Below are 27,858 nucleotides of genomic sequence, written 5' to 3'. Positions count from 1 at the left end.
ATAATGTTAATGTAAGCTGTTGCAAATGGATGAATGCCTTGTCAGACACTTTCCCTAATGCCTGGCACTTGTCAGATGCTCCATAAATGCAACCGAGACAGTGAATAGTAGAAGAGTTGTATTCTCAGTGTGGTCACACTCTAAAACAAAAGAGATAACAATAGAATGAAATGTACAGATTCCATGACTAGAAAGAAGCATGGGTTGTAGAATACTGGAGAATGACCTTAAAGGCATGTATTTTAGACAGTCGGTCACATTGTCAATGATGAAAGACAGTCAGAGCTAAGGGGGGCTCAGCTTTAGAACTGCATTTTAATGAGAAGGATTTTTAAGATATCATATGGCTCAGGGGTGTTGGTGATAATTTCATTCATTCCACAAATATTTTTACTGCCTACCATGTGCAAAATTTTTAAAATAAAACAACTGCCATATCCAACCTAGAGTGGCACACATAATTTCTTGTGAATTGATTGGAATTATTTGGGTTGAAACTAAAAAAAGGCAGTTTGCCCTGTGCATTTTCCACTGATTGTTTCAGCTTTCCCCTTGCTCCGGTGTCCTCTCCTTGAACACATCTAAGCATAGGAGTCCTTAGTCATCTCTTGGGGTCTCCCTCTTTTCCTGATGTCAGTCAGAATTTACCTGTCCTTGCTCATTGTCTTTGGTTTTTCCATGTCCAGTCTCAGCTAATTAATTGAACTGGGAGACCACGTTTCACATCATATTAAAGATTACAATCCCATTAAAGTCTTTACCATTCCAGAAATTTTTATAGCATAAACAGCGATGTACTGGGTACTCAACACATTGGCTCAAGGAATCAAATCTAATAGGATTTCAGACACTGCAACAGAAAGATGAGGTACATAGATATTTTTGCTTCCTATTATGGCACTCTTTTTGCCAAATGATGTAAAGAAGAAAGCAATGGAAAACAATGGTCCGGATCCTGACTTGGACGTTGGAAATATGTAAATAAATAAGACAGCCTGAATAAGTTTTAAGTAAGAGAAAGGATGTGATTTGGAAAGTGCAAACATACCTAATACATTTTCCTCTACCTGGAGATTTTAACCATGTTATGATATTTTCCCTCCATTTTTCGCTCTTTTGAAATCTCCTATACTTGTCACCTCTCACCATTCACCTGATTCATCTCCCATTTGATCTGTTGGATCACTCCTTAAAACGCTGGAGTTCACAAAGCAGATATTTAAGAAGGAATCTGGGATTGTATTGACACCGTGCTTTTGCAGTCAACCCTTAAGTTTGTTTTCCTAGCATTTTAAAACAAAGGTCACATCAGTGTGGTGCCGTCAGTTAGGCCAATGAGGCCTCACAAGTGAATATTCGGTTCAGTTCAATTCAGTTCAGTTGCCCAGTCGTGTCCAACTCCTTGCAACCCCATGGACTGCAGCATGCTAGGCTTCCCTGTCCATCACCAACTCCCGGAGCTTGTTCAAACTCATGTCCATCTCATCAGTGATGCCACCCAACCATCTCATCCTCTGTCGTCCCCTTCTCCCACCTACAATCTTTCCCAGCACCAGGGTCTTTTCAAATGAGTCGGTTCTTTCCATCAGGCGGTCAAAGTATTGGAGCTTCAGCTTCACCACCAGTCCTTCCAATGACTATTCAGGACAGATTTCCTTTAGGAGTGACTGGTTGGATCTCCTTGCAGTCTTATTGAAATGTGATTATTTATTTGTCTTTACAGTCTGGGGTCAATTTTTTTTTTTTACCCCTGTGGAAATACCTTTGAAATCATAATTCAAGTAGAAATTTGGTTCATTAGGAAAGTTTGATTTCATTTACAAATATACAGAAAGGAAACTAAGGCTTATAATTTGAAGTTGTTCAGTTAAAGTTTGATAATACTATATGGGTTAAACATCAGGAAATATCATATTTTTACGATTATAATCCGATACTTTCTGGAATGTTGAATTTAAAATTAGTGTCTTTGAAGGCAGAAGCAGTGCCCCTGTGGTTTATCTTCTCTTGGTAGGAATTCATGTTGTTGTTTATTTGCTAAGTCATGTCTGACTCTTTGCAACCCCATGGACTATAGCCTGCCAGGTTCCTCTGTCCATGGGATTTCCTAGGCAAGAATTCTGGAGTGAGTTGCAATTTCATTCTCCAGGAGATCTTCCTGACCTGGGATTGAAGCAGTCTCCTGCATTGGAGACTTTACCACTGAGCCACCTAGGAAGCCTGGTACGAATTCATAGTCATAAAATATTATGAAAGAATCTAGAGCAGGGACTGATGGTCTGTGGTTGGATTCAAGGTGTCCATAATACCTCTGAAAATGTACATTAAAAATCTAATGTATGGATTTTCTTCTAGAAAGAAGGGCTAGTGTTTTCATCAGATTCTCACAGTCTCTGATCTTAAGAATGCTAAGAATCACTGTCTTGAAGATAAACTACCTCAACCCTCTCATTTTACTAGTTGAGAAACTGCTCACTCCCTCCCAAACTTACTCGGTTAAGCAACTTCCTTGATATTCTTTGTAAGAGCAAGACATGCATGCCTTTTACCCAGGCATGGATAAAAGTCTGTGGACTTCCAGGACCATAAGAATTAGAATCATCCCCAGTAACATCCCTGGAGAAGGAAACAGCAAGCCACTCCAGTATTCATGCCTGGAGAATTCATTCCATGGATAGAGGAGACTGGCAGGCTACAGTCCAGGGGATCACAAAAGAGTCGGATTAGCGACCTAACACACACTAACACCAGGATCCTCTGGACCTTTCAGGCAAACAATAAATACTAAATTTAGTTTTTTAAAAATATCATATTCCACCATAATTGCAAATGGCTCATTAACACTAATGAGGAGCTGGAACGTATCAGTGAAACTTTGCATCGTGTACTGTTTACTCGCACCCAGTTTGGGTCTCATTTAGCACAGGGGCTGCATATGTGCTGGAATAAACACCCTCTCCCTCCCTTTCACCTGCGCTACATCCTTCTCACGTTTGGTAGCAAGTGTTCCGTCTCCTCTGAAGGAGCCCTGGAGGTGGGGGATGCTATCTGCTTTTGCTTCATGGAAAATTACTGCCGTATCTGGCCCTGATATCTGAAACCTCATACCACAGTTCTCATCCAACAGGTCTGTCAGGAGTGTGGTGTTTGCACAACAGTCTTTAGATAATAACAGAGAAGATAAAATTTCCCAGATAAGGAGGAAGTGTGAGTTGAAACCTGCAGAGGTTTAATTTCCAGCTCTCCTCTCCCCACCTCATCCCTGCCCCTCTCAGAGTTAGTGAGTGCAATGACAAGCACTCTGCATATGCACTCCGAGCTGTCCAGAGCCCATAAATAGTAGCTGTCAGTGATTCACCAATTAATATTTATTCTACTTACCCAATGTGGAAAATACTTTGCCTTTAGCTGAGTGAGTGTAAATAAAATTGAATTGGAAAGGTTAAACTGTCACGAGTTGAGTGACCTTGATTCCTTTTCCTGGCAAACCTGAGAAAAATCACCCCATTCATAGATCTCAACCCTCTCTGCATAACTTGTTTAATAACATTAACTCTAGGAGTTAAGTCCTTTGATTCCAACATATAATTTCTTTTCTCAATGATTTTTCTTGTAAAACAGAATTTTCACTTGTGTGTTTGAATCAGTTCTCACTCTTAGCCAATTTCCTGAGCACCCATGTCAGGGTGACGGTTCAATCTGACTTGTTTCTTGCTGTTTTGATTGTTGTCGGGGAGACAGAGCACCTCTTTTCCCAGTGATCATGTTTGGCAGAAGGGGTTTTCTAGTTCATCATTTCAGTTCCATCCAACAATGACTTTTGAGCCTTTACTGTGCACCTCCACTGATTGTGAGGAAATCATGGCTGAATTAAGCCATGTGCTTTGTCCTCAAGAAGCACACAAATCTGTGCAGAAGTCTCATGTAAGCTGCTGGTTTTAACGCATGGCAGCATGACAATTTCATGCTGAAAAGAAATACAGGCCATGTGTTATGGTAACTCAGAGCAATGACAGTCTTACCTGTGTGATCAGAAAACTCTTCAGGGAAGAGGATGCATGTGAGTTGAGGGTTTTTTTTTTTTTTTTTTTTTTTGCCTAGTACAGTAATGGGTATCTTTTATTGAGTGCATACTATAAAGTGTTTTTTCATTTCATACTCACAACAATTCTATGAAGTGGATACTATCAATATTACCCCTCCATTGCAACTGGACAAACACAAGCACAGAGCTCAAGTAACCAACTGCCAAAGGGAGTTCTTCTTGCTAACTCTAGAATCCCTTCTCTCACCACCCCACCGTACCCCAGCTTATTTGAGAAACTTCTCTAACCAGCAGAAGATGGAAGCATTCCAGGCTGTACCTCCACGCTTACTGGGTGAACAGCAGAAATGGAGTCTCAGAGGGCAGAACTACAGAGCCTAGAAAAGAGTATGGGAATCGTCCTCAGCTCCTTAATGGTTACTCTAAGCCAGGCTCTGCCTGAGCACCTCACAGACACAATTAGCCTCTCATCCTTATAACACTCTTGAGAACTAGATATTATTATCACAATTTTTAAAATTGAGGAGACTCAAAGAGTTAAGTTTGCTTACTTGAGGCATCAAGGATTATTGAAAGGCAGGGATTTGATCTCAAGTCCTGACAACTCCTTTCCAATCTCTTTAATCTATTATGGGAAGAGGAGGCTTCACAAACCTGATCAAAGACTCCTGTGCTTTTAACCATAAGCATACTTTCACCTCCTTCCTCTCTTCCAGAACCTGAACGCAAATAAAAAAAACAAATATCCTAGTTCCTTTCCCCAAATTGCCTTCCTATTATCATTTGGATTATAAATTGGCAATGAGGAAGAAAGAGAGGAGATTAATTCTCACCATAGTCTCCAAAGATATATACTGCTTACTTTATTCTGCAAATGAAAGAACTTGCACTCAGAGAATGAAGAAACTTAGTCATGTGGATGAAAATTCAATTAACTACCAAGAAGAAAGAGAAAGAATTTTATCTGAGCCAAACTGAGGATTAAAACTCAGGAAACAAATTCTCAGAAAGTTCAGAGAACTCTTCTGCTTGCTACAAGTCAAAGGCACAGTCACATACATTTTTGAGACACGGGACCATACATCACAATGACATAGCTATAGTTTACATAAAGTTGATCATGGATATATAGTCCAGATAAATGGGTATGAAGTGAGCAGCAAGTCACCATGACTTCGTTCAGAGTTAGGAAAGACCTCTACTTTTTAAGAAGTTATGGTGCTGTGGTCACAAGAAAGGAAAAAAAAAAAGGTCTTTCTGGTTGAGCAGGCACTCCCCTCTTTGAGGAGCTCTGGTTAATGTGTAGATGTACACTACACATTAGAGAGGAAGGAGGAGGCCCAAGCACACAGAGACTTTTATGTTTAATTTTTTCTTGCCCTGCCTTAAACTATAAATTTATTTCATCAGTTAAAATCAGATAGCAATTATGAAAGGCAGAAGGGATGAATGTATCATTGGTTAATATTTATGGAGATTATCAAGAGGTAAAATGCTTTGTATTCAGATATTTGGGCTTCCCCGGTGGTTCAGCAGTAAAGAATCTGCCTCTCAGTGCAGGAGATGCAAGTTCGATCCCTGGGTTGGGAAGATCCCCTGGAGAAGGAAATGGCAACCTACCCCAGTATTCTTGCCTGGGAAATTCCATGGACAGAGGAGCCTGGCAGGGCTACAGTCCACGGGGTCACACAGAGTCAGACCGAGTGACTGAGAACGTGTGTAACAGACTATGAGAGGACAGCTTCTAATCTTTCTCAATAATTTATTCTTTTCCAGAACCAAGAATGTAATAGTGGCTTTGAGGTTTCAGAAACAGAAGCTTTGACAACAAAGAGTATCTTTTCTTAAGAATAAATTTCAGATCTAGAATTACTACATGGTAGAGATGGAAAGGGCTCCTTATTTATTGTAATCCCTTTGGTTAACAAATGAGGAAACTGAGGCTCAGAGAGGTGTGATGACTTATCCAAGGTCCCAGCGAGCATTAATACATGCTTTTGCTTTAATAAATTCACAAGTAAATTATATTCCTGAATGGGATGAAAGTATTGTCAAAACGAATACTTTTTTAAAATTTTTTCCCAAATTGGGTATAGCGTTCATAACTCCACTTCAAGGGTCAAAGGATTATTTATAAACAATCCAACAAAATCACTCTAGAAATCAGTGAACTTAAGTGCTCAAGTCATTCAGGGGAATTGTCTATTCCACAGTACAGTCTGCACAGAAAGGTAGAATGGAAGATAGGAGCACATTCCTCCGAACACACAAGGTAGGTTCATGCATTATATCCCACTTTTAGGGCTTCCTGGTGGCTCAGGCCGTAAAGAATCTGCCTGTGATGCAAAAGACCCAGGTTGATCCCTGGGTAGGGAAGATCCCCTGGAGGAGGAAATGGCACACACATCCCACTTTTAGTGAGTCTGAGTACATTTTAAGAACACACTTTCCAAGGGAAGTGTTCTGGTTCTTACTACCGTCCTGCAAGCTTATGTTCAGGTAAGCCTATGATGACGCCTTCACTGAAAGGAGCAGTAAAGCCATCCTAATCGTCCCTGACTCAAAGCCTTCCATTTCATCCCTTAAAAACACTTACTGTTTTAGCTGTTCTTCCAACTGCAATAATAATTAACACTTATATAATGTCTCTTATCCCAGGAGCTCTAAGGGATTGGCTAGCATTACAGTGCTTAGTTCCTTTCTGATTAGGCATGGGAAAATGTCAGTTCTTGTTGCTCAAGAAAATGACTACTCTTCCCTGTACCCCCCACACAGCCTAATTCATCATTCTCAGGTCAGGAGGGCAGAGTGCCTGCACCGGAAGGGCAGACTGAGACAGAGAGAAAGGAGGGACTTGTGTCAGGAGTGGGATGCTGTTGTGGACGAGTGTTGGTGTTTACACTGGGCTCTGACTCCATCATGTGAGCAGTGCTGTGGGAGTTCTATTGTTTCGGGAGCCTCACCCTCCAGGCTGCTGTCCTTGGCTCACTGCAGTGTGCGTTAGTACCGTGGTTTCAAACCATGCACTTCCTGTAAGCCACCTTTCTGATGCCTCGCGAGTGAGTCTGTTTCAGATGCTTAAAATTCATGTGTGTGCGTGGTTCCTAATTAACAGGGCAAGGGTTGCAGAGCATGGTGTTCAGTTCTCAATCACTCAGTCTTGTCCGACTCTTTATGACCCCATGGACTGTAGCCCGCCAGGCTCCTCTGTCTATGGGATTTTCTAGGCAATAATACTGGAGTGGGTTGCCATTTCCTTCCCCAAGGGATCTTCCTGACCCAGGGACCAAACCCGAGTCTTCTGCTTCTCCTGCATTGGTAGGCAGACTCTTTATCACAGCACCACTTGGGAATGGACCACCTCCTTTTTATGCAATCTCACTTGTAGGGTATCCAAGTAGTTTGAGAACACAGATTACTCCTGTGGGGAAACTAGTACTTTATACTCCTTCAGTACTTTTCCATCCTTGTAATAACTGTCTGGTTTTAGAGATAAACACAGGCTGCGTAACACAATAGGGAAAGATGAGATGATGAACTTTGAAGTCAGAATTCTGAATTCAAATCCAAGGTACTTTGCTTTCTGGTTTTGTGACCTTGGGCAATTACTTGTCTTCTTTCTATGAAACTGTTTTCTATAATCCCATGGCAAAGGTTGTTGTGAGGATTAAAGATGATGATAAGAATAAAGAGCTTAGCTTGATGCCCAGCACATCACCATGAGAATGGCAGCCTTTGTTACATCTGTGAAGTGGTTGCTATTGATAAAATTGCTCATAGACTTAAGCCAAGTACCCTTTGTCTTTGTAGAAAAGAATAGGGAATTTTTTTCCTCTGTTATTGTGATCTGGTTTTTGTATTTTTTTTTTTTAAAGAAAGATTTATGAACTGACACCTGGCAAAAACAATGTTTGCTTTTGGACTCTTTTTTCCTAGTGACTCTTCCCCCGACATGCTGTTTCTTTTATTTTCCCTTTCTTCTTTCTAATCACTCTAAAGTAAGATATTTACATAGTTATCAGTTTGTTACTGAAGAATTAGTTCTTACTAGAGAATTCTTATTAGCATTTGGTGTTAAAACCAAAATCTCCTTATCCTCTGTAACAGTTAACATTATTTACCTCTTATTACATACCTGTACATCTTTCAAGTGTTCTATAGGTTGACTTTTTAAATTCTCACCATACTTGCATGAGGTAGAAACTGTCAATCTCCCCATTTTACAGAGGAAGAAACTGAGGCACAGAAATGTTAATTAATTTGCTCAAATTAACCATCGTGTCTTCCAGGATCTGAAATCAGAGCCTGAAACCAGGACTAAACTGTCAAGTCTCAACTTGGGAGACGCAGATTTGGGTGAAAGTGTGATGAGGAAAGAGGTGAAGCCTGGGCAGGCATGTTCCCTGATGGGCCTGGATTTCTCTGGAATCGAGGAGACAGTATCCCTTGGAGCAATCAAATGGAAGGGACATTTATCCACCCCTTTTTCGCCATGTTCTCATCCCACTTTGATGGAGGTGCCCTTCCCCTCCTCCCTGACAGCTCACTGCCTCTCACCTCTCGGGTTTGTTGTGTGGTCCCTCGGCTCAGCAGCTGCTCAGGAAACCAGCGCTGTGACATGGAGTGGCCACACAGAGCAGGTGGGGTGCTGTCAGAGTCAGAGAAAGAGGAGAGTGTTTGAAGGAAACTGAGAAGGCTGGCAAGGATTATGTTTCCTTCATGTGCAACTAGAAGGATGACTGTATCACTCCAGTGGTAGGTAGAATCCTCAGCACCCAGATGTAATTTCCCAAAATATAACCTCAAATCTGGTGGCTTAGAACAGAAACTTACTCTCTCACAGTTCTGGAGGCTAGATGTCTGAAATCAAGTCATCAGGAGGACCATGCTCCCTCTGAAGCCTCTAGGTGAGCATCCTTCCTTGCCTCTTCCCGGCTTCTGCAGCTTCTTACAACACTTGGGGTTTCTTTGCTGGTAGACGTATCACTCCAATCTCCCCATTCTTCACATCACCCCCTTATCTGTGTCTCTCTGCATTCCCTCCTCTTCTTATAAGGACACCAGTCATTGACCCATTGCTGTTTAGTCATTCAGTCTTGTTCAACTCATTGCAACCCCATGGATTGTAGCCTGCCAGGGCCCTCTGTCCTTGGGATTTCCCAGGTGAGAATGCTGAAGTAGGTTGCCATTGCCTTCTCCAGGGGATCTTCCTGACACAAGGATCACACTCAGGTCTCCTGCATTGGCAGGTGGATTTTTTTTTTCTTTTTTTTTTTTGCCACTGAGCCATGAGGGAAGCCCATAGGCCCACACAAAATCCAACATGATTTCATTTTGAGATTCTTAACGAATTACACCTATGAAGACTTTTATTCCAAATAAAGTCACATTTTGAGGTTCTGGGTGGACATAGATTTGGGGAAGTAATTTAACCCACTACAACAGACCTTACGAAACCATCAGTATTGGTTGTAGTGAAATAAATAGAATAATTATGCCCCTGCCTGAGAGTACAAGAACCACTGAGTGCTCTGTAAGGCTTGGAGTTGAATAATTAAAATCAAAATACCTCAGAATGTACCGACAATTTGGTACACTGAACTTAAAGAGTAAAGTTACTAGGCAGTTATTAAGGATTTTGAACTAAAGTGCATTTTTGGGGGGATGTCCAACTAAAATGAGCTGATATAGTCATGTTGTTACAGAAATGGACACTTTGATATAAAAGCCATTTAGCAAGTGATAGATACATCTGTACACACATACACACATATACAAACAGAGAGAGAATGAGAGAGAGAGCATAGGGTTTACATGCCACTAATTATGGTATTTTGTGGTTTAGAAGGTAAAGAGTCTGCAATGCAGGAGACCTGGGTTTGATCCCTGGGGAGATCTCCTGGAGGAGGGCATGGCAACTCACTCCAGTATGCTTGCATGGAGAATCTCCATGGATAGAGGATCCTGGTGGTCTACAGTCAACAGGGCTGCGAAGAGTCAGACACAACTGAGCGGCTAAGTACACCACCTGAAAATGAAGGCCAGGACTTCCTTGCATTTTTGTACAATTGTCTTTTAGTCAATGTCACTGGTGACTTTGGTTTACAAAGGATGGCGCTTTTTGCAAATTCACCTCTTCTCCCCACAAATTTGCCTCATTTCTCCATGAATTACATTTTTTTCCTGAAGTCATCTCATTTTGGATATTGCCACATGGTATGCTCTTTATTGTTGATTGTTTTCTCTGTCATGTCACTAGCTAGAAGGACATGTTAGTTTAAGTCCTGCTTCAAGGACCCCTGGAAGCATTTCTGAGGGATAGAAAAATGAACTGAGAAAGGAGGAGCAGAGAGTGCCTTTACTTCATTGATGTTGGCCTATTTGAACTCATTTGCAGAAGAAAACATTGATTGAGCATCTAGGATCAGTTCGGCAGTCCCTGGGATGGGTTCTAAGGATGCAGCAGTGAGCACCCAGGCATCTCCCGTACTTTCAGATGGCTCATTTCAGTTGACGGTCACTGGACAGCAGCTGCTTGGATATACTGTGATCATGTCAAGTGATGATAAGTCAGAAAAACCATACTTTCTCAGCTACTTCTTATTCTAAATTTGATGTCTTATGAGGAAGCAACCAAGTATTTATAGAGTCAAATAGTTGACAGATACCCCATGGACCATTTGGTCCAGTATCCTGTTTTCAGTCAACAAGCATCTGATAAATACTTATTGAATGTTAGGGATGTACCAGGCACAGAAAAAGCAACAGTGGCTAAAATCAGGCACAGAACTTGCCCTGACAGGATGTATAGTCTAGTGGTGGAAGTCAGAAGTTATCAAATAATTACACAAATAAATATAAAATTGTGATTGTGGTAACAGCTATGAAAAATGTTTAGGCAGTATTGTGAAGCTGTGAGACTGGGAATTTGAGTCAAGGAGGTCCAGAAGGCTTCCCCAGGAATTAGATTTAAGGTGAGATCTAAAAGGGAAATTTTGCAGGGGGCAGGGAGGAGGGACCCAGCAAGTTCACTGTGGACTCCCTTTCCAGATCCTTCTGTGGACCTGCAGCAGACTCTGAAGATGGGACAGGAATCTCTCAGGAATCTCCAATTCTTTTGCAAGCTCTCTAGGTGATTTGGATGTGATCCTGAGAGATCCTTCATTTTGGGAGCTTTGAGTTCCACCAAGTTTGAAAGTGGATTATCTGCACTAGCTGAGTGACCTTGAGCAAGTTTCTCTCTCAGCATCAGTCATCTCCTTTGAAAAACTAGGAAGAGTTATCCTTCGAAGTGTACAAAGATGACATTCAATATCATGAGTATAAAAGTGTATGCCACGAGTAGACATACTGATGTAAGTGTACAGGTCTGTGAGATGTCATTTTTCTCTGCTTAGGAAGATCTCTACGAACAAAGACTGCGTGGCCTGGTAGAGGAAGGCTGACTCACACACATCATCAGGACAACTCAAACGGCTCCCAGTCTGTTTTCTGGATAAGATTTAACATTGGCTTCCCAAAGGGCACAGGTTGCAAAGGTGGGCCTTTGGATGGAGTGGCGTGAACATCGGGGGTCGAAGGCTGGGGGTAGAGTTGGGGCTGGCTTCCCACTGAAGAAGGAACTGCACTGATGCTTCTCAACATCACACAACTGAAGAGAACATTTTTCTTGCACTGAGCAACTAAGAGCCACAAGCTGCTGGAGACATTTCCAGTGCTGGGGACAGTTACTGTGGTTCAGAGTTGCCCTTGTATTGAATTCAGCCAGTTATCACTTACATCAGTCAGGTCCTGGCAAGAAAAAGGTTTATATTCAAAACGGATGACTGGAGAGAATAAATGAAAGAATCATGTGCAAATGTGTGAGCAGGATTAAGGGTGAACACCCAGGCAGGCTCCACTAAAAACAACTGAAAAACTGCTCCCCCACCCTACCCCCGGGTCTGAAGGGGCAGGGAAAGAGTGATGTCTAGAACTCTGTCCTGGAAGAGGCAACAGCTGACAGAAGCTGAGGCCTCATGTAAAGAAATCCAGCCGCTGCTTACCGGGACTTAGCAGGGAAATTAACATTTTGACCCTTTTTCTCTCCCTTTCATATTCCCCTGGTGCCTCCCACTGGCCAAGCCTGATCAGGACCCAAGGGCAGGACGGCACATTCATTCAGTGAATTAACCTTCCCAGGGTGCAGTGCTGGAAAGAGAAGTGATCCAAAAGTGAAATGAGAATATCCAGTACGTTACTTACAAAACCATGACTTTTTTTTTTTAATACCAGCCTCTCCTCAAGCACTTTCCACATACTGTTTTATTTAATTTCGTATAGATTAAAAGGAAAGTGCAGGGCTATGAGTGCATGAATGTGCACACGTGTGCGTGCACAGACACATGCACACAACCCTGCAAAGAAGGTTGAGTGATTTGGGTAGATGTTAATACTGCAGCATTTTATAAAGTGGGGCTAGGAAACAGGAGTCATTAGTGTGCAGTGTGCTTGGCTCCAGGCTGCCTATGGGGAGCAGGAGGGCAGAATGGGCTCCATGAACACAGGATTACAGGACCAAGCCCTGACCACAGCCCACAAGCCCAGGGGCCAGGGCCACACCAGGTACAGGGCAGAGGAAACTTGTCTTATTCTGCTGCACTCAGTTAGAGAAGAATATGAATCAGACTTGTTCCCAGGGAATGGACATGCCCCTTGGCCTGTGGTTCTAGATTTGGTTATATATGAACATCACGGTGGTGGGAATAGGGGTGCGGGAGCTCATTAAAAAGACAAATTCCAGAGCCCCCTCTCCAGAAACTGCACTCCAGTAGGGCAGATAGGACCCCAGGAATCTGCTTTTGGCACGTTTGGATCCAGGTAGTCTGGGGGGAACTGAAGTTGAGAAATGCCTATGAGTAATGGGCTTGTGTTTTCAGACTTGGGAGAGACAATAGGCTTCCTAGGTGACCAAGTCCAGTATCAGAAGCCCGGAGAGGTGAAATGATTGTACAAAGCCAAAGGAAGTCCAAATGCATGGCTGCAGGAAAGAGAGTAAGAGTGTGAATCTTAGTGAAGGCAGCCAGGCGTGATCAGAAGCAGCAGGCAGATAGTGCTGGAGAACCGACTGGCCGGGATGATGAGAATACTGTCTCCCTGGAGATGAAAGTCACTTTCAGGGCTTGCTAACTGTGTATGAGCTGGATCTTTCGAGATTCCCCAGGATCGGTCACCTTGCTTCCCTACGGGACACAGACTTCAAGTCTTACCTGAGAAATCTGGCCAAGCCTGGCCAGGCATGTACACAGGCGTGTACATACATGGCAACCTGGCGTGTATACATAAGCTATGAATACTCATGTCAGTGCAGTGTTGTATGCTTCAGGATCCTCAGATTGGAACTGGGAAACACGGGTTGATATTCAGACCCTATCACCCATATGTCTGCAACTTTGGGCATTACCTCTCAAAGCCTTCATTTCCAAATTGGTAAAATGGATATAATAAACCAGTTCAACAATGCTTGGATGAACTGGATCATGTTAGAGCCCCACAAATGGGAAAGACCAAATGTTTACTGAGTGCCCACTTCCTCCTGGATCATGTGGATTATACACAGGGTTTTAAGCAATGAGGAGGCTGATTTTGAATTAGGAAATTTGACTTGGGAAGACAGCCCTTAAGTGTTTTTCTGATTGAATTATTATCTTTTTTTCTCATTTGTATCCATGTTTTCCCAATGAGACGTTTCTTTACTATGTTCTCTAGCAAATCATAAACTCCTGATGATGTGTATTCTGATTTATGTTGTTTCACTTACAAGCACATAATATATCTACTAAAGCCATATATCCAGCAGCCTATGTGTCTCCGGGCTTCCTTCATCCTCACAGATCCCTGAGCACTGATGAGGCACTTAGACCTGCCACCTTCCTTCCATGAGCATCTCAGAACTAACCTGGCTTGGTTCCCCCTTCACAATCTTGGTCCCAGTGCACACAAAGTCCTCCTTCTCCACCATAAAGGCTCCTCCTTCTGCCTGCTGCTTCCAAATCTCCTGAATTCTCATCCCTCACTCTCACTCTTCATTGCCCAACCCTGTCCTCCTGACATCTCTTCCCACAAACTCACTCTCAGTGACCTCTGCCATCCACACTCATCATATGGACTAATGCAGCCCCTAAGGGTGGGGAAACAACAGACTCCAAGCTTTGTTCATTCCCAAAAGAATTGCACCAGTCATGTGTCTGTGCAAGGACACTCGGCTGCCTGCTGAGCCCTCAGCTGCTCATCACACTAATTTGCATAATGATGCCTCCGATCCAGTGTCTTGTGTTTCTCTGGGGTGATAATGACAACCTCCATTTGTGTCAAGCGTTAGAATTTACAAAGGCTTTGGCAGACCACAATTTGATGAGATTCTCACAACAATCTCATGGTGGTTATTATCTCTCGTTTAACAGACAATGGAACAGGTTTGTCTAACTCAGTGGTTCTTGGCCAGGGATGAGTTTATCTCCCAGGGAACAGGTAGCAATGTGGAGGCATTTTTGGTTGTCACATGTTGCAGAGGCAAGATCTACTGACATCTACTCAATAGAGGCCAGGGATGCTGCACAGCATCCTACAACATACAGGGCAGTATCCCCAACAAGGAATCATTTGGCTCAAAGTATCAATAGTTCTAAGGTCGTGAAACTCTGGTCTAGTTTCATTTACTTGCAAAACCAGGATTCTAACCCACTTGTTTAGAGTCCTTGGGCCTCTGCTCTTTTAGGGTCTGGTCTAGTTTCATTTACTTGTGAAACCAGGATTCTAACCCACTTGTTTAGAGTCCTTGAGCCTCTGCTCTTTTAGGGATCTTGTACCACCACTTTCAGGTTTTATCACTACCTTGGCTAATATCATCTCCTGATTATGAGAAAAGGATTGATGATTTCATTGAAGTCCCCTTTGTGCCTTGAGCTAGCTATGAAAAATTAGGGCAAATGACTAATGCTTTCTGAACCTAATTTTCCTCAACCATAAAATGGTTATCCTAGATTAACCACTGGAAGATTAACTGGCCTGTCCAATGTGAAGCACATGGTAGAGAATCCAACACACAGTAGATGCACTTTATTCTACCCATCCCAATCTTCTCTCCTTAACTTCAGCTCTTACTCTTTCTCTGCTGCCTCATATTGAGCATTTTTTTTTAACATTTTAACTCTCACAGTTAATTTCAAATGGCAAAAAGATGGGTTCCATCACAGGAAAGCAAAGGATCACACAAAGAGAGGCAAGCTTAAGGAAGAGGAGGACAGCCTGGGTGTGCTGGGGCTATTTGGACCTTCCTCAGATAAACTGGGAAGATGATAACATTCTTTTTGGTGGGAAAATATGAATGATTCAACAGACACTCATCAGCTTTCCTGAGAGTATGTATATAAGGACCCTGTGTGCATAGCCAGGTGCTGCTAGTAGTAAAGAACCTGTCTGCCAGTGCAGGAGACATAAGAGATACGGGTTTGATCTCTGGGTCAGGAAGATCCCCTGGATGAGGGCATGGCAACCCACTCCAGTATTCTTGCCTGGAGAATCTTATGGACTGAGAAACCTGGCAAGCTACAGTCCGTAGGGTGGCAAAAAGTCAGACATGACTGAAGTGACTTAGCACGTATTTAGCCACAAAGAACTGCATACGTATGAAGTCACTCCAGTCCATAGAACTGTAGCCAAATCCTCATAATACACAGAAGTTAAAAGGGAAAAAAGTAAGCATGCAAAATTGGAATTCTCCAATAATTTTCAGTCCATATTTTAGGTTAAATATCTGTTCATCTGGGGCTATCACCTTCCTCTACGCACTAGGAAGAGCCATGTCCTCTGCCTTTAATACCTTGTCCATGGAGCCAACAGGTTTTATCTATTAATAGTAGATTTAGATCAACTCTAGAGTGACACTGTAAATATACGCTGTTCTAACTGACAATGTTCCCTCAAAGCTCAGTTGGTAAAGAATCCACCTGCAATTCACGAGACCCTGGTTTGATTTCTGGGTTGGGAAGATCCACTGGTGAAGGGATAGGCTACCCTCTCCAGTATTCTTGGCTTCCCTTGTGGCTCAGCTGGTAAAAAATTCTGCCTGCAATGCGGGAGGCTGGGGTTTAATCCCTGGGTTGGGAAGATTCCCAGGAGAAGGGAAAGGCTGCCCAGTCCAGTATTCTGGCCTAAAGAGTTCCATGGACTGTATAGTCCATGGAGTTGCAAAGAGTCAGACTTGACTGAGCAACTTTCACTTTCACTTTCAACTGACAATGTACAGCAGGATCTGCTCTAGTCCTAAAAGTCAAAAAGTAATTCACTTGAAGGGAAGTGTTGATTCAAAGGCTAGTGTGGGAGTTCCCCATTGAGATCAGGGCAAACAGTGTATTCAGAATTTCTTAAGAATGAATGATATCTCTGAGGAAGCTGCCAGGAAAGAGCAGGTCCAGGCTTAGTCTCACCAGAGTGACTGTGGCTTTCCACAACTTTCAGAAGAACTCAGGCCTAATAGCAAGTATTGGTGAGGATGCAGAGAAATGAAACACTCATACACAGCCGGTAGGAATGCAAAATGTGCAGTTACCGCATTGGAAAGCAGCCTGGTGGTTCCTCCAAAAGTTAACAATAGTTACCATATAGCCCCCAAACTCCACTCTTAAGTACTCATCCAAGGGAAATTAAAACATATGGCCACACAAAAACTTGTATGTAAATGTTTATAGCAACAATGTTCATGGCCAAAAGCTGAAAACAACTCAAATGTCCATCAGCTTATGATGGGTAAATATCAGTGGAATGTCTATACAGTGGAATATTGTTTGGCAATGAAAATAAATGAAGTGCTGACACATGCTATAGCATGGAAGAAGCTTGGGGAAAAACATGCTAAGTAAAAGACCATCCATGAAAGAACACATATTGAATGATTCCACTTACATGAAATGTCCAGATTAGACCAATCCATAGACAGAATGTAAACTGGTGGCTACCAAGGGCTAAATGGTTGAGGAAAAGTGGAGAGTGATTGCTAATGGTATAGCATTTTAGAATTTCTCGTTGGATGATAAAAATGTTCCAAAATTTATTGTGGTGATGGTGGTACAACTCTGTGAATATACTCAAAGCCATTGAATTTTGTGCCTTAAATGGTGAAATGTATGATGTATGAAGTGTATCACAATAAAGATATTAGAAGAAGGAGGAGGAAAAGAAAGGAGAGAAAAAAAAAAAGGAAGAATCATCCAATCATTGGAATGCCCATGGGCAGAATCTCTCCAGAACATCTCAAATCCATTATTACTAGGAAGTCAGAGATCCCAGTGGTTACACTGTGGGCTCTGGCATAAATATGAATGGTTTTGGTCAGATAGGCATTAGCATCACTATGTTACTCCTTACCAAGTGACTCCTGAAATTTGGCTACAGTTTTCTGAGATGACTTGTGTGTAGTGGTTCTACAGCATGCATCAGGTCACATGCAGGACTTGTAAAATTGAATACTGCTGGGCCCCACCCCAGCATGTCTGATTCAGTAGGTCTGGAGTAGAGCCAGAGAATCAGCCTGCCATGCAGGAGACCCCAGCTCAATTCCTGGGTTGGGAAGATCCACTGGGGAAGGGATAGGCTACTAACTCCAGTATTCCTGGGCTTCTCTTGTGGCTCAGCTGGTAAAGAATCCACCTGCAATGCAGGAGACCTGGGTTGGGAAAATCTGCTGGAGAAGGGAAAGGCTACCCACTTCAGTATTCTGGCCTGGAGAATTCCATGGACTATATAGTTCATGGGGTCACAAACAGTCAGACACGACTGAATGACTTTCACTTCACAGGGCCAGAGAATTTGAGCTACCAATAATTTTCCAAGTGATGTTGATGTTGCGGGTCCTAGAACCACACTTTGAAAACTATTAATCTAATACTTAGTTTTCAAAGTTCCCCAGGGCCTACTGAGCATACTTTGCCAATAATAGCAGAAATTCATAATGTGAATTAGTGTGTGTGTGTGTGTTTAATATTTATTTGTTTGGCTGCAGCAGGCTTTAGTTGCGGCAAGTGGTATCTTCTCTCTTCCTTGTAGCATGTGGAATCTTTAGTTGTGGTATGTGGGATCTTGTTCTCTGACCAGAGATAGAACTCAGGTCCCCTGCATTGAGAGCATGGAGTCTTAGCCACTGGACCACCAGGGAGGGCACAGTGTGTGTTTTAATATTAATAACCTTATAAATATTTTATTTGGAAATTATTTCTAAATGTTGATGTACTAGTGTAATTGGTAGACTATAGTTTTGTTAAAATGATGAAAGGAATCACAGACTAGGATCAGAAGATCTGGGGATCATGACCTTCCAGCTCTAGGAATTTGAACCAAAAAACTTCCTGACCACAGTTTTCCTACCTGTGGAAGTAAAAAATCACAATAATGCCTCACTACTATATAAGGCTGTGAGAAAGATAATATAATAACCTAGTTGAAAATACATGGTGAGCTGTACATGCATTAAACTTATATTCTTTTTTTGCTTTTTAAAAAATTAATTTTATTGGAGTATAGTTGCTTAACAATGTTGTGTTAGTTTCTGCTGTACAGCAAAGTGAATCAGTTAAAGATTTCCTTCCCATTTACATCATTACAGAATAGAATTACCTGTGCTATGCAATAGATTCTCATTAGTTATCTATTTTATGCATAGTAATGTATGTATGTCAATCCCAATCTCCAAACTTACATTCTTTCTAAAAAAATTTTATTGGAATATAGCTTCTTTACAATGTTATATTAGTTTCTCCTATACAGCATGACCTTATTTACAAAGCAGAAATAGAGATACAGACATAGAGAACAAATGTATGGATACCAAGCTGGGGTAGAGGGGGATGGGATGAATTGGGAGTTTGGGGTTGATGTATATACACAATTGATACTATGTATAAACTTACATTCTTTCAACTGGTAGTATATAAGCAGTCTGTAGTACAGTCACACCAACAGTATATAGAAATGAACTACTGATATTTAACGACATGGATGGATCTTGAAAACATTTCTAGTGAAAGGAATCAGACAAAAGATAGCATGCTGTGTGATTCCATCTATGGAATATCCTAGGAAAGGCAAAACTCCAGTAACAGAAAGTAGTTCAGTGGTTACCAGTGGCTGGATATTGGGAAGGATTTGACTACCAAGGGGTGTAAGGGAGCTTGAGGGTTGATGGAACTATTCTATGTTTTGATTATGGTGCTGGATGAATGACTGTATGCTGAACACAGAAGAGATGAATTTTATTATATGTAAATATTCCTCATCAAAAAGAAAACATGGAAGGAAAACCACCAAAGGATAAAATGTGACTTTATTCAGATTAAACTCATTATATATTGAAAAGCTAAGCACAGTTTCTAGGTATAGCTGGGTCCAGTTTTAGCAGCTCAGAAGGATGCTTAAGTGTAGAGATAATGCCCAATTTATCTTTCCAGAGGCCCTAGTATATCCATACATGACCTAAAATTCTGAGTAGCTTGCAAATTGGTATTCCATGCTTATGTGCATGCTCAGTCATTCAGTCCCATCCAAATCTGTGTAGTTCTATGGGCTGTAGCCCTACAGGCTCCTCTGTCCATGGACTTCTCTAGGCAAGAACATGAAAGTGAATTACCATGCCCTCCTCCAGGGAATCTTCCTGATGCAGGGATCGAACCTGTGTCTCTTATGTCTCCTGCATTAGGCGGGTTCTTTACCACTAACACTACCTGGGAAGCCCATTCCATGCTTATACTCAGGGTTAAAAGATATTGGGCTGGGAACTTGAAAGCAGGGTTAGGATGGGAGATTGGGATTGACATATATAAAACAGATAACTATTCCTAAGTATTTTATTCTTTTTGTTGCAATGAAACAATTCCATTCATCATTGCAATGAAAAGAATAAAATACTTAGGAATATATATACCTAAAGAAACTAAAGACCTATATATAGAAAACTATAAAACACTGATGAAAGAAATCAAAGAGGACACTAATAGATGGAGAAATATACCATGTTCATGGATCAGAAGAATCAATATAGTGAAAATGAGTATACTACCCCCAAAGCAATCTACAGATTCAACACAATCCCTATCAAGCTACCAGCGGTATTTTTCACAGAGCTAGAACAAATAATTTCACAATTTGTATGGAAATACAAAAAACCTCAAATAGCCAAAGCAATCTTGAGAAAGAAGAATGGAACTGGAGGAATCAACCTGCCTGACTTCAGGCTCTACTACAAAGCCACAGTCATCAAGACAGTATGGTACTGGCACAAAGACAGAAATATAGATCGATGAAACAAAATAGAAAGCCCAGAGATAAATCCACACACATATGGACACCTTATCTTTGACAAAGGAGGCAAGAATATACAATGGATTAAAGACAATCTCTTTGGCAAGTGGTTCTGGGAAAACTGGTCAACCATTTGTAAAAGGATGAAACTAGATTGCTTTCTAACACCATACACAAAAATAAACTCAAAATGGATTAAAGATCTAAACATAAGACCAGAAACTATAAAACTCCTAGAGGAGAACATAGGCAAAACACTCTCCAACGTAAATCACAGCAGGATCCTCTATGATCCACCTCCCAGAACACTGGAAATAAAAGCAAAAATAAACAAATGGGATCTAATTAAAATTAAAAGCTTCTGCACAACAAAGGAAAACTATAAGCAAGGTGAAAAGACAGCCTTCGGAATGGGAGAAAATAATAGCAAATGAAGCAACTGACAAACAACTAATCTCAAAAATATACAAGCAACTCCTGCAGCTCAATTCCAGAAAAATAAATGACCCAATAAAAAAAAATGGGCCAAAGAACTAAATAGACATTTCTCCAAAGAAGACATACAAATGGCTAACAAACACATGAAAAGATGCTCAACATCACTCATTATCAGAGAAATGCAAATCAAAACCACAATGAGGTATCATTTCACACCAGTCACAATGGCAGCGATCCAAAAGTCTACAAACACTAAATGCTGGAGAGGGTGTGGAGAAAAGGGAACCCTCTTACAGTGTTGGTGGGAATGCAAACTAGTACAGCCGCTATGGAGAACAGTGTGGAGATTCCTTTAAAAATTGCAAATAGAACTGCCTTATGACCCAGCAATCCCACTGCTGGACATACACACTGAGGAAACCAGAATTGAAAGAGACACGTGTACCCCAATGATCATTGCAACACTGTTTCTAATAGCCAGGACATGGAAACAACCTAGATGTCCATCAGCAGATGGGTGGATAAGAAAGCTGTGGTACATATATGCAAAGGAGTATTACTCAGCCATTAAAAAGGATACATTTGAATCAGTTCTAATGAGGTGGATGAAACTGGAGCCTATTATACAGAGTGAAGTAAGCCAGAAAGAAAAACACCAATACAGTATACTAACATATATATGGAATTTAGAAAGATGGTAATGATAACCCTCTATGCGAGACAGCAAAAGAGACACAGATGTTTAGAATGGACTTTTGGACTCTGTGGGAGAGGGAGAGGATGGGATGATTTGGGAGAATGGCATTGAAAAATGTATACTATCATGTAAGAAATGAATCGCCAGTCTATGTTTGATACAGGATACAGGATGCTTGAGGCTGGTGCATGGGGATAATCCAGAGAGATGATATGGGGTGGGAGGTGGGAGGGGGGGGTCAGGATTGGGAACTCATGTACACCCGTGGCTGATTCATGTCAATGTATGGCAAAACCAATACAGTATTGTAAAGAAAAATAAAGTAAAAATAAAAATTAAAACAATAAAATAAAAATGGGAAGATAAAAAAAATAAAACAGATAACTAACAAGAACCTACTGTGTAGCACAGGGGTAAAAAGAAGGTATAATCTGTTTGTAGGACATTTATTAAATTAACCTTAAAATGCATTCCAATATACAGTAGGAACAGTCAAAAATTGATTGACTCCACTTATACCTGCTGCTGCTGCTGCTAAGTCACTTCAGTCATGTCCGACTCTGTGTGACCCCTAGAGCAGTCAAATTTATAGAATCAAAAAGTACCTTGTTAGCTTCCAGAGACCAGGGGGTGGGGACTGATATGGGGAGGGGGAATGGGGAGTTAGTGTTTAATGGGAACAGAGTTTCAATTAAGGAAAGTGAAAAATTTGGGTAATGGTTGTTGGTGAGATTTACACAGTAATGTGAATGTACTTGGTGCCACTGAACTGTACTGTTAAATATGGTTAAAATAGTATGTTTTATATTAAGGGACTTAGCGCGCACACACACACACACACACACACACACACACACACACACACAGAAAAACGTTTAAAAAAGCAGGCATCCAGGCTTATAGAAATCTAAATGATTCTGTTCCTTCATCCTATTATTTTGGTGTTTTGAAATCTCATTCTGCATATTTATGTGGTCCTGGAAGGGTGGTTGGTGGTTTGAAGAATAATTACAGGGGTTTGCTAGTGGTGGGTGAAGTTGGGGGCAGAGAGAGGTGAGGTGCTAAGAGAGGAGGGACAAACACACTGTTTTTATTCTAACACTGTTTCTAAGGAGTGTGAAAGCATTTGCTTTTATAATCTAACTGCTAATTTTTTCCTTCTCTGGGAGTTTCTTCCATTTGCATGTTCCTTACATTTTCTTAGAATTCCACCTTAAAACAAACTGAATGTACTTATGGCCAATATTTCCGCGCCGAAAAGTTTTGCTTAAACGATGACACACTGCAGTTGGAGCCTGCTCACCCACATCTGGAAGCCACATGTCAGCAGCAGCTGTATAAAACCAGCAGCCCAGCAGACATAGGGTGACATTTTTTGCCAGAAGCCCAGACGGCATGGACCTCACTCTTCTGTGGGTGCTTCTGCCACTGGTCACCGTGGCCTGGGGGCAGTATGGTGACTATGGGTACTCCTATCATCAGTACCATGACTACAGTGATGATGGGTGGGTGAATCTGAACCGGCAGGGCTTCAGCTACCAGTGTCCCCATGGGCAGGTGGTGGTGGCCGTGAGGAGCATCTTCAACAAGAAGGAAGGTTCCGACAGACAGTGGAACTACGCCTGTATGCCCACACCCCAGAGCCTGGGGGAGCCTACGGAGTGCTGGTGGGAGGAGATCAACAGGGCTGGAAAGGAATGGTAAGAGCCAGCGTGCTGCACACGGCTGGTGATGCAGCAACATACCCCTCTAGCTGGGGGAGGCTTGACCCTCAGGGGATAGAGCTCACTGGAGACTGGGCAAATCCTACCAGGATCCTTTCCATTGCATGCTCCGGGTGTGGCAGGGTCGATGCTGAGCAGACCACATTACAGGACAAAAACCCACGATGGGGTGGAGGGGTGTCCATGGCAGATGGACTTCTCTGTGGCTCTCAGTTTGGTCCAGGGACTAGTATGGCTTTGTGAAACATTTACTAGTTTTCCAAAAGATAAGTACAGAAACTGAAAGTCTTTTTGAAACTTTGTAGCAATTCAATTTTGCTGTGACATCCAAATGGCACTTTAGTATGGTAATAACTTATTCGGACTATCTTACAAAAAAAGTATTGGTACCCAATAGATTGGGGAAAATAAACAACAGAACCTTCACCACAGTTTGAGAAATATTGATTTAAGGCTACTGAGTGGGGGGAGAGGGGTCAAAGAAATTTAAGCCAAGAGAAGTGAAATGAAATAGCTTTTTGCCATCCCAATTAAATGTGCCCTCTCAGTTTTGAGTACCAAGGTCCTTCTCTGTCTGCATTTAAAATGGATTTCATTGCTGGGAAATAGTTCATTGAAATCCTTTGGGAGAAGTCTTCTCATTGAACTGGGTTCTGCAATGGTTAATGACACAGAAATGGCCTGAGCCTCTGTCTCCACTGTGGCGTGTGACTGTCTCACACGAGTACTTGGTCAGAGCCCATCCCAGAAGCTATGCACTGTGAGGCCAGTTAGTCACAGCAGCCTGCATGGGGGCAAGGCCATGGAGTGGGTTGGGGGAGAGGGTGAAGGCAGACTTAGGGGGAGGCTGGCCTGGGGAGGAGGAAGCCCAGCTGACTGGTTGCTGCTATGGTAACTGTGCAGAGGAGATTCTACTGAGGGGTCTCCGTGGGCATGTGGTGGATTGGGGCTTAGGGGTGGTCAAGCACAAAATTCTGAGTGTCACTCCACCAGCACAGAGATGAAAGGTCAGGAGGAAAAGACTGATGGGTGGAGGAGCCAGGCAATAAAGAGGACTTCTAAGCAATAAAAACAGCTGTCATTGATTGCTTAACCCAACCAAGCACCATGCTGAGTGCTTTAAATCTATAAGTCACTTTATAGGTAGATAAACTGCTGTTTAGAGATCAGGGGTTTCCTCAACTGGAAAACAGTCGATCCAGGATTTGGATCCAGCGAGTCTCAGCTCCAGAGCATAAGTGCTTAGCCATGGTGATGGGCTACTTGAGAGTCTGCTGCCCCACTGCATGGGCTCAGTCCACATGGGTCAGTGTGGTAGGGACTGGATTCAGGGAAGTTCTTCATCCTGGGGAGGGAGGGCTCTGTAAGATGACAGTAGAAGCTAGTCCTGGAGGGATGGGGTCAGCTTGATTACTGCCAGGACTGAGGGGCTCAGCCAGCCTGCAAAAGGGATGGGGTAATAGTTCATAGCTGCAGGTGGGAGCCCCTATATCAGGCCTTATTCATCCATCCCCACTGCCTCCAGTGAGCATATTTAATTATCTAAAACCCTTCCAGACAGATGGCTGACTCAGAGTCCAGCCTTACCTCAATGACAGTCTCCAGTGGCTTCCCGTAGGCAGGCCATTGCCTGGCACAGAGCCTGGGGATGACCTAATTACAACTGTCTGTCTAGTCCTCCAATTTAGGGGACCAGTAGATGGGTGGGGCCCCTTTCTAATGGCCCCTTTTAGAGCCACACAAAATAGCACTCAGATGATTTTTTAAATCCTAAAGGAAGAGCCCTGGACTCTGAATCAGGAGGCCTGAACTTGGATCCTGCTCCTGAAGACAACTTGCGTGGTGACCTTGGACCTTGGGTTCAGCTCTCTAGGCTCCCACCTCATTTGGAAAATGAGCAGTTAGACTGCCTAATCTTGTAGGGCTCCAAGGCTCCTAATCTCTGCTTGGCTTTGAAAATACAGCTGGATTGTTTTTTCATTCTGTTGATCTTTGTGTTTATCCCTGCTAGGGAGAGAAGGCAAATTGTGTTTAGTTTCAAACTTGCCAATGTGTGACTTGTTTGTCATTAACTCCCAAACTATTTGAAGAAAAACACAAGAGGGAGTGCAAATTATATGATTTTGTTTGGCCAATGGGAAGCAAATGAGAAGCTGACAGACACAATCTCTCTTCCACCGTCATTCCTCCACATTTTTGATTGTGCCGAGTCAAATGATTTTTTTTTTCTTTCCCCCATTCCACCTTCTGTTGTCTCTGTCTCCTCCTCCATTAATCACAGAGTAAAAAAAAAAAAAAAATGTACGAATGAAAACCAGTAGGACTCAGCTGCCCCAAGACTGATCCTGATTACCCCAGAGGCATTTTTGTTAGATGATTATTGCTTTTAGTTAAGCCTCCAATCTCAGTGAAAAAATCAGAAGGAGAGAAATTTTTCATAAACTGGGGGGCAATTATATCTTCCCGTTGACTGTGGGTTCTTAATCTATTCTGGGGGAAGAGTTGATAGTTTTGTACAATATGGCTGCCTTGTATAACTATATTTGCTTGCAAGCTTAGTTTTAAAGGGGATGGGGGAGTCTCAAACACAGATATGACAAAAATACATAGGATCTGCTAAAGACCCTTGTTAATTGGAGCACAGTCTTTAAAAATTGCTTCTGACATGTCTGAGTTGACTTGTAACACGGCTGTTTGCTGGGGCTTCTCTGTTTAAAAATCACTTCTTCAGGTGCCAGATTCTGAAGTGCGCATGCTGGCCCCTACTTACAACTGCTTGGAGGCTTTACCTTGGTCCCACGAGTGGCATTTTGCCATCTCAGAGCATGCCCCAGTTGTTCTCAGGGAATCTTCTCAAACTTGGGTTGACCCAGGCTGTAGGACATGTGGGTCCCATGTGGAACAAAGTGAAGCTAAAATTTGTTAGTGAGGCTGAGCTGGAGTGTGGTGAGAGGAGCTCTGGTTTTAGAATCAGGAAATTTTGATTCACAGCTCCGTTTCCTATCATCTCTGAGCACTGTGGTCTTGGGCATTCAATTTCTCATTCTGGAAAAAAAGTGTAATACCCATATTGTAAGCTGTTAGGGAGAAGTACTGTGATGCTCACAAGCCAAAGTGTAGGAGAACTCTAACACAAATCTAAAACAAATTCCTGGCACATCATGGGCAGTCAACAAAGATTTTGTGAATCTGTAATTTGACCAGGCTGATTAAAGAGGCAAGTCAGCTTTACATGGAGTCTGAATTCAGAAGAACATTCAGTCTCCTGGCATTTGCTTTTTTCCCAGGTCCTCAAAGAATTCCCAAGAAGACATTTCAAAATGGCAGCTTGTTTTGGAGGTGACTATTTGAATTTAATAATTCACCAAAGATAAGCCACGTGATAGACAAGAGGAAACCACATTACTTCCACCACATTCCAAAATCATGAGCTACTCCAAAAGCATATCTACTATTTAGTATAAATTTTGGCAGTTTTATACTTGACTAAAAGGTACAGGCTCACATAAGAGCACGTGAGTCAGCCTGTTAAGCTGAAGTAGCCATAGATAAAGGTACCACCTCAAAAATATAAGACGTTGCAATAGCATACCCAGCACAGAATATGCCATTGCCATCTTTTAAATAAGAACTGTCAGTGAACCAAGAATAATCAGTTACCCAGACAACTTCCTAAAGATAGTCACAAGAAGTCAGTAGGTCATCCCATCAGTGTTAAGCAATCATGAGGAACTTCATCAGTGCCAGAGGGGAGAAGAGTAGCAGAGTCAAGATTATTACAACCTAAATGAGTGGTGCGAGGAACAGTTAGCCAAAGGACTTCTTATGAGGTGAGGCAGCTGACTGAGAAATGTTCAGTGTGATGAAAATTCAGGAGAACTTCTACTGAGGTACAAAAATGGTTAAATGGTTCTGTCTCAAACCTCCACTCTCAGTCTGTAAGTTTTCTCATCAGTAAAATAGGAGCATTGGGATCCCCTGTGGCTCGGATGGTAGAGTCTGCCTGTAAGTGGGACACCTGGGTTTGATCCCATGTCAGGAAGATCCCCTGGAGAAGCGAATGGCTACCTACTCCAATATTCTTGCCTGGAGAAACCCATGGACAGAGGAGCCTGGTGGGCTACAGTCCATAGGGTTGCAAAGAGTTGGACATGACTGAACAACTAACATAACATATGGGGACTAGTATAAGGGACAATGAGGTGTTGAGCCTTATAATCTAATATGATTTTTATGCTTTGAAGGGCTTATTTACTTATAGGATATTGATTAATTCTGGGAAGAGGTTTTAAGGGATCTGTTTGAAACTGGATGTGCAGTGGGCTAATTTTCCTGATATCAGTTGGAGATTTTGCCACAAAGAGGGTGGTAATTGATTCAGTAGAAGCAGATGCTCAGTTGTTTCCAGAATCAGCTCTAGTACCATCAAGAGCAAAACAAATAAATGTCAAAGAGTCACTTAATTCACCTGGTGGGCTGCCTTGATGACTACTGTCAAATTCTAGAATTGTTTCTCCTTTTAGGAAAAAGTCCTGTATATTTCTTTGGCTTTCCTGGTGGCTCAATGTTAAAGAAACCACCTGCCAATGAGGGAGATGCAGGTTCAATCCCTGGGTCAGTAAGAT

General features: G+C 42.2%; 1 protein-coding gene across 1 annotated transcript in view; it reads left to right on the top strand.

The window, feature by feature from the left end:
- Positions 22,852-27,858, top strand: part of DPT (dermatopontin) — a 36,793-nt gene continuing 31,786 nt past the window's right edge. The window contains exon 1 of the mRNA XM_005690613.3: positions 22,852-23,209. Coding sequence (XP_005690670.1) covers positions 22,905-23,209 — 305 coding nt within the window. The 5' untranslated portion in view covers positions 22,852-22,904. The remainder of the gene's footprint in view (positions 23,210-27,858) is intronic.

Source organism: Capra hircus, chromosome 16 (assembly GCF_001704415.2).
Source record: "Capra hircus breed San Clemente chromosome 16, ASM170441v1, whole genome shotgun sequence".
Lineage (NCBI taxonomy): Eukaryota > Metazoa > Chordata > Mammalia > Artiodactyla > Bovidae > Capra > Capra hircus.
Note: the sequence above shows the minus strand (reverse complement) of the source record. Positions and strands in the feature narration are given on the sequence as shown.